This window comes from Pygoscelis adeliae, unplaced genomic scaffold (assembly GCF_000699105.1).
Source record: "Pygoscelis adeliae isolate BGI_AS28 unplaced genomic scaffold, ASM69910v1 Scaffold463, whole genome shotgun sequence".
Classification (NCBI taxonomy): Eukaryota; Metazoa; Chordata; class Aves; order Sphenisciformes; family Spheniscidae; genus Pygoscelis; species Pygoscelis adeliae.
In genome coordinates this window covers 1170311-1178338 of record NW_008824471.1, presented here as the reverse complement: position 1 = coordinate 1178338, position 8028 = coordinate 1170311, and the positions used below count along the sequence as shown (strand labels likewise).

Here is an 8028-nt window from a genome sequence, read left to right as displayed (position 1 = left end):
CTTTCCCTGGGCATCTACTGTAGGTTAAAGAGCTAGGACACTGTGCTAGATGCATCTTAGGTCTGACTTACATGACTGTTTTTATGTTCAGTTTCTGGAAATTGCTGGAGGATCTTTCTCTTACAGTGGTGCCAAGATCCCAAATTTCAGCTATTCTTTTTGAGTTGGAAGTAACATCACATCATTCCCTCTCCAAATTATAGTACCAGACTACCAGAGATCATTATATCTGCTCTCTCTGTTATCTAATTCAGCTGTTAATAAGGAATATTCCAGAAAGCCTAAAAGATAAAACCCCTAAGGGAAGAGCTGAGAGAAATCTAGATGGTGACTACATCTGTTACTACACTGAGCTCAGTTTATGGCTTATCTTTACCACACATCATCTTTTATCACACCTGCTGGAGAGCAAAATGAGAGAATAATTTGAAACATCAAGAAATTTATCCCTTCTTTTTCTTCCTCTCTTTTGGGGAAGTAAGGAATTGAAGTAATACAGAGTAATGGAAGATTGTTGACAAGGTTAGACCGTTGAATTCTAAGTGCTTTCAGCTTTCATAGAATCATTGAATCATTAAGGTTGGAAGAGACCTCTAAGATCATTGAGTCCAACCGTCGACCCAACATCACCATGCCCACTAAACCATGTCCCTAAGCGCCTCATCTACACGTCTTTGAAATACCTCCAGGGATGGTGACTCAACCACTTCCCTGGGCAGCCTGTTCCATTGTGTAACCACTCTTTCAGTAAAGACATTTTTCCTCATGTCTAATCTAAACCTTCCCTGGTTCAACTTGAGGCCATTTCCTCTTGTCCTATCACTAGTTACTTGGGAGAAGAGACCGACACCCACCTTGCTACAACCTCCTTTCAGGTAGTTGTAGAGAGCGAGAGGTCTCCCCTCAGCCTCCTTTTCTCCAGGCTAAACAACCCCAGTTCCCTCAGCCGCTCCTCATAAGACTTGTTCTCCAGACCCTTCACCAGCCTCGTTGCCCTTCTCTGGACACGCTCTAACACCTCAATGTCCTCCTTGTAGTGAGGGGCCCAAAACTGCACAGTATTCGAGGTGCGGCCTCACCAGTGCCGAGTACAGGGGCACGATCCCTTCCCTACTCCTGCTGGCCACACTATTTCAGATACAGGCCAGGATGCTTTTGGCCTTCTTGGCCACCTGGGCACACTGCCGGCTCATGTTCAGCCGGCTGTCGACCAGCACCCCCAGGTCCTTTTCCGACAGGCAAAGGACCTTTCTCCCAGCTAGCCTCATCAGAGAGGCTTCAAAGTAAAAATGCCTGTGGACCTCCAAGATTAGGTGTTCAGTCACTTTCCCTCTTCAGAAAGAGGGAGGCTAGCATCTTATTCCAGACCACCTGCAATGCCCGGAGATTAGTTTGTGGTTTTGCACTTTGAATATAGCTATTCTATTTTACAGATCACCTGGACAGCAAACAACACCTCAGTTGTTACTGCTGATGACCTTAAAGAAAGTCCTTATCCTTGGCCTCTGCAACCCAACATCCTTAATGTGCCTGTCTGTCTGTCCTGATTACAAGTATTGATTTGGGATCATTTGCCTTAACCTGTGAACACCTCAGTCCAAAAATTGTGCATTTCTTCAGTGTTGTAGGCTTTGAAGTCAGTAGAGCATCATCCTCTTCACCTTACTCAAAATGCCTAGTTCATAAAGGCTGTCCTTACAACACTGCTACGATTGAACTCTTACCTGCACCAGGACAAATCATTCAATATGCTGAGCCTGAGTTTGTTTGCTACACACACACTGGAGGGCATTAGCTATGATTTTGTATTTGCACCTCTACTGTGCCTCTTGTGCCTAAAACCCTTTCCCAGGTTGACGAGCTGTCTTTGCAGGAGTGACTTGATCAGAGACATGGAGCCTACATAACATTAATTACAGTGCCTTTGACAGAACCCTGTCTTTTTCAGGAAGGCAAGAATGCCTGACACCTCCCTTTTTTTTTTTTTTTTTTTTTAAATCAATGTATTTTCACCATTTTCAGGTTTAACGCTTTAGTTTCACTGCCCAGGTCATTCCAAGACTAATGTTCAGATAGTTACTGGAATGATTCAGTTCCAGAACAATGTGCTTAGCATCTTGTCCAGTACTTGAAATCATCACAGGGTTCAGAGTTAATGGACAACATTGTAGCAAGTTACTAAGTGAAGGACAAGATGGAATATACTCATCGCTTCTATTCTGGGAAGTAATTGGAACAGTTACTGTTCATACATTGTGTGGGACTCCATGGCGGTTGACAAATTCAGTGTAGAGTTTTGGGGCAAAGGGTCTGTGGGCATCAGAAGTCTATTGTGTATAAACTACATCTTATGACTATGTTTAGTAAAAAGTACACTCCTATGCCACTTTAAAATATGTTTTAACTGCCTGATACTTACAAGCTGATGCCTAATTTTGCTTTCACATCACCAAATTCCCTCATGAAGGGGGAGTTGGATCTTGGTATTTGTTCAGAAAAAAAAAAAGTCAACATTTTGGGGAATTACTCTGAATTCCTGAAAAGTTGTTTTCTGAACTGAAAAGATGGTGGTTTAAGCAAAATGTATGCATGTGACTGAGTACTGGAATTCCTAAAGTCTAAGTCCTGATAGTTACTGGATTTTTTTTTTCCCTCTGCTTATATTAACAAAAAAGGACATTTCGGCACCTTCAGTGCTGGTATTATCTTATCAGTAAACCTCTTTGTATGAGAAAAGAATAAAAAGCTTTATAGTTATGTGTTTAGTGGTAGAGAATATATAATCTTTGTAGGCATAATATTTTTGTTCCTGTTTGCTTCTCAGCCAACCAGGAAGTCTTAAATAAGGTAGAGGTTCAGTATGAGACACTCCCAGGATGGGATACGGACATATCAAATGCAAGGACGTTTGATGAGCTGCCTGTAAATGCACAAAATTATGTTCGCTTTATAGAAATGGAGTTGGGCGTTCCTGGTAAGTAAAACAGATTTTGTTGTTGTTTTTTGTTTTTTTCCTGCTCCATGAAACCTGTCTTGTATTTTGCCTTAATGAACATTCAGAATATTGAGAACTAGTTTGTAGCTGTGCTTATTCTAATGTACCTGGTGATACTTGTAATTATTGTTTTACTTCTTTTTAGCTGTTGAATTGAAAATTTTCAAAAGTTTTAATATGCGTTCTTTCTTTGGCTTATACTACAGTTCTTGTTCAACTGAGATTTTTATAACTTGCTTAAGTGTTTTTGAGATTGGTTATAATAGGGCTTTAGTTCTGCTGCCATTATAAAGTCAGTGGGACTACTGGTATATTAACGTGATTAAATATATGTGACAGAGGTCCTAAACTAACAAATTTCTCTATGCCCCCTAATAAAGATGATCTTGTGGTTCCATCCAAAGCTGGGAATTAGGAGATGATGCAACTGTTTACTGTTCTGACAGTCTCTACCTATCTTTCCTATGATCTGGAAAACTGATTTATTCATTATGGCAGCTTCAAGACTGTTCCTGCTTTTCTAAGTTACCAATGCATTCTTACTTGGAGAACAATAGACATAGTTATTGTTTCTTAACATACTAATAGTTATATGCTGTGTTTTTCTTTAGACTACGGTACTTAAAATCTTAAGCGCTTAAGAAGATAAGGTTGTATCTTATCTTAAGATACAATCCGATCTTGCTTTGTATTACTTACAATAAAAGTTTGCTTTTCTCTCCTGCAGTTAAATGGATTGGAGTAGGGAAATCCAGGGAATCAATGATCCAGCTGTTTTAAAGATTTCAGATGCATGGAAGAAAGCACACTCCTCAAAAGACTGCTCATTCTTAAATGCATTAGTAGCCCGCAAAGCAAAGATGTTGGAAAGATAGATTTTTTTTTGCATGGAAAGAAATGCTAGAGTTGATACCCCCAAATCAATCGCTACACCTGAAAGGGACTTTAACATGAACCTGTATCAGTTCTTGTTCAACTGCAATTTCCAGGACACTTGTCATTGTTGTTCAAGGTGCCATCAGATTTTTTTTTTCCTTTACCTAATATTTACTTCATAATGTAATTCCTGTTTGAAAATCTAAGGTAGCATTATTTTCATGACTGTTTGTCTTTGTTATCCTCTCTCTGCTTTTGGCGGTGTTACTTCCCTGAAATTTTAGACAGTAAAAATAATGCAGTTTTGCACAGATAGTTTTACATCCTCATTATTTGTATTCCTAAAGCTGTTGTATTCTTAATGGCTGCTCTTGTGAGTGATTAAAGAGAGGGATTCTGATTTTATAATGCTATAAATGCTGTCTAAATTATTGTGTGATCTGTTTTTTAAAAAAGATGTGATGCCAAGTTGTTAAAAATGTCCAGGTTTTTTTAGCTGTGTAACACAGAAAAATTACTGTTTGTAACTCACAGAGGACACTCAAGTGTTTACCAGGAAGTGTGCCCAGAAAGTTAGAAAACTGATATTGTAAAAAGTTCCTTTGCGATTATTAAAGAACCGTTCTGATTTTGAGTTAAATGTTTTATAATGTTACTCTCTTTTTTTCTGGTATTTTAAAAACCCTGCACTTCTCTACTTCCAAGGCGTGTATCTCAAACTGTTTCCCTAATTAAATGAGGTTATATTTATATTTGGTGAGAAATCTAACATTTTGATGCCCTTTTAAATTCCTTTCTACATAGCCAATAGAAGATCTTTCTCTGGAGAACTGGCAAAGCACAGACACTTTTGTAGTTATAAATTGAAGATGCTTTAGAAATAACATTTGAAGTACTCAACATATTTAGATGTAGGTTTTTTTACAAGTATTCACCTCATGACATCTGATGATTTGGCTTATTAGTGTTGGGAAATGTTTTCAAATTATTTTAATTTATAAGCATTATTATATATTCCAAAGAACCTGATTTCTCCTCAGCATTAAAAACCAAACAACTTCATACTTGTTTTTTTTCTGAGGGTCTAGTTCTGCTGTCAGCCTCGCAGTCCAGGAAAGAACCATACCATCCCTCCCTAGCTAAGGGACATCTTGAGTTACAAATCTCTTCCTAATTCCCTGATGAAGAGAAGGAGGGATATAACTGTGTGAAACATAAATTCCCATGTTCATTTAGAAGGAAAAAAACAATATTACTATTGTATTGTTATTCTAGGCGATGGAGGGAATTGACCGTGCAATGTGAACAATAGGTAATACTAAGTATTCTCGTCTTTCTGTAGCTGTAGGAGGCACCAAAGGGATTTGTGCTGTCAGTGAAACTACCAGCCAAGGACTGGGGGCCTAGCTGGTTCAAGGAGTGAGTAAATAAATAAATGAATGAGGGGCATGCTTTCCTTCTACAGTGAGTGAATAAATGAGGGCTTACTATGTAGCTGTGTTTCACTTCTGCCAAGGAGAGACCTTCAAGTTCAGGCCTGTTTCAATTCTTCCACTGTTGTAACTCCACTGCACAAACTACTCTTGTTTTTCAGTTGAGGAATTAATAAAAATTCAGAAATCGAGATGCAGCAGGATTTCTAAGCAATACAGCTATAGCCTAAAATGATACAAAGTATTTGTGCAGTTAAAGAAACAAAACAGGATTGTCTTGGATGCAAGAGTGATTTATGTTCTTTTGTCTTCTTTTAAGTTCAGCTGAGATTTTTCTTTGATTCTTCCACTCAAGTGCAGGCCTGGAAAGTTGAAAACATCCTCCTACCAGTACTCGTCCAGATAATACGTGGTCCAGGATCTGTTGGTGTGTATTTCCTCTCATGACCTAGAACGAAGAATTTTTCTCTTTAAATTTCACGTGGTTAAACTTGGCATCTGTAAAGCTTATTGTGTTGTCCCTGAATGCCAGTTTCGCATAAGCTTTGCTAGAGTGAATTCTTGGACTGGTGCACAAACACTCCTGGTGTCAAAGAATGGTTATAGAATGGTTATATTCTACCAAATTGTCCCCTCCCGAAATGCTACTCATGTGTACATATGGGGAAATAGGCCGGGATGTGTTATCACCAGCCTGAACTAGCCTGAGTATTGTGGATAAAAATGTTAAAAGTTATGGAGATCGTTTCAAGCGCTGTGTGCTCTGCTCTTGAAACCATGCTATGTTCAACTATGGAAGCAAGGAGGAAAAAGATAAGAACAGCCTAATACTCTACGACCAGCAGTGTGTTTAGCAGGGGCAAAGTTACATGTCTTTGAAGGCACTTGCCGTTTTTTCTCTAGCCAAAAGTCACTGTTCTGCTTTTTTTCCCCCTTCATTAGTCAATAGCCCTTTGGCTTCAAAGGAGTTGCCACACTCATTGGCAAAAGGATTTTGGTTGTCTGTCACAGGCTAATAGTAAGCTGTAATAAAAGGAAAAACCTTTGTACTTCAATGACAAGCATGTATTTCTCAGGCCCTTCCTGTATACTTCCTTCCCCTGTCTCTTCTGTTGCTAGCACGTTAGGGGAGAGGATGGCAGCATAGGATAGTAGCTGAAATTGATTCTCCTCCAGGTGTCCCCTCGCGCTAATGGGATGTTTTCAGGAGGCACGGATACCTGTTAGACCTGACAAGGCTGCTGACAGACAAGGTATTTTGATCTCATGCCATTCTTGCTGCCACTGAAATATTTATGAGGTTGATTCTCCTAGGCTTGTGCTGTACTGCAGCATTTAATAGCCCTTACGTCCCTACGGTTTAGTGAGCCTCCTTTACTAACTTGATAGGAGGGGAAGCGAGGGATACTTCTGCTGCTTAGCCTTTCCATTCGTATTCCATGCGTAATTGGGTTTTGGCACGTAGCTAATGGACAAAACCTTCAGATAAAGTGGCAGACAGATAATGTTGATGTAATGCATGACAGCTGCTTTCGTCTATCATCCTCCTAGAAATCTACTTTGTAATAGAAGATTATAGTTTCCTTTTGTTGTCGCAGCCAGCTTCCCTTAATGAAACATAATCAAAGGTTTGTCTGGTTTAGAAAAAGTAAAAGGCAAAGTAGCTGGGAATGAAGATGAGGGACAACTCAATCTGGTGAGTTTTCTCCTGCCCATACTGTTCCTAGTCTCTGAAACAGTGAAACTTAATAAACCTAGTGGTGTAGTAATCAAGCACTCTCCTTTTGGTGCATGACAGCTTTACCTACTTAAGGCAGACTGCTGTGCATACGTACATACCCACAGATGATGCATTATTTGCAGAGACTTAAAATTTTACACCATTCTTTGTTGGTCTGAGTGTTAAAACTCATTTGACATGTCATCTTTAAAATACCTTGCAATAAATACACATTCAAATATCTTCCATTCAACTTTAAACAGATAATGTTGAGTTAAATCCTTATGTTCTTCACTGCTACTTTTGAACTACTAGATCGAGTGGTTCAAAGCAGTGTATTTTCTTACACTGTGTTAGTTTTTTTCAGTGATGAAGCAATTTGTGCATACATCCAGGTACTTACTTTTTAGCTCTTTCAATACATGCTACTGGCATTATCTACAGTGTGTTTCAGTAACTATTTTTAGATAACAATCCGCACAAGTACAAATAGTTTGCCTTGTTCTCATTCACTGGTTGTCTTCTGCATATTACAGAGGGAACTGGGATGCCTGAGTGTTGCTAGTGGAGAGGGTATGGCTTTGGGGGACAGATGGCAGCTCTTTTTTGGGAAGAAGTGAGATGACTGTTGACTCTTTTCTCCGTGCAATTTAGGACTAGTTTGTTTACAGCAGAGCGAATCCCCCTAGTTTATCTTCTGTGCCCCTCTCGACAGGAAAACCAGCATGGATTGAGTTATGGCAAGTCAAATGCGGCTTTGTATGAAGTTTGATTGTACCAGTCGCTGGTGGTCTTTTTCATTGTTTTTTGAAAATGCACCTACTTCCTGAGAGCTGAATTGCCAAAGTCAGGTTGGAATGGAGTTTCAGCTTCGTAGTTTACTGGAGCCAGTTGCAATTTACTGAAAGGTCTAGGCAAAAAGCATAAATCATTCTGTAATCTCATGCTGACATATGGTATGTAAATACCATGATCCACCCAAAGGGTAGCCAGCATTATAAATG

The 8028-nt window shown here is 39.3% G+C and overlaps 1 protein-coding gene across 1 annotated transcript in view; it reads left to right on the top strand.

Moving 5' to 3' along the window:
• ADSS (adenylosuccinate synthase) overlaps positions 1–4506 on the top strand; it is a 42625-nt gene extending 38119 nt beyond the window's left edge. The window contains exons 13-14 of the mRNA XM_009321263.1: positions 2825–2974; positions 3723–4506. Coding sequence (XP_009319538.1) covers positions 2825–2974; positions 3723–3775 — 203 coding nt within the window. The 3' untranslated portion in view covers positions 3776–4506. The remainder of the gene's footprint in view (positions 1–2824; positions 2975–3722) is intronic.
• The last annotated feature ends 3522 nt before the right edge of the window (positions 4507–8028 follow it).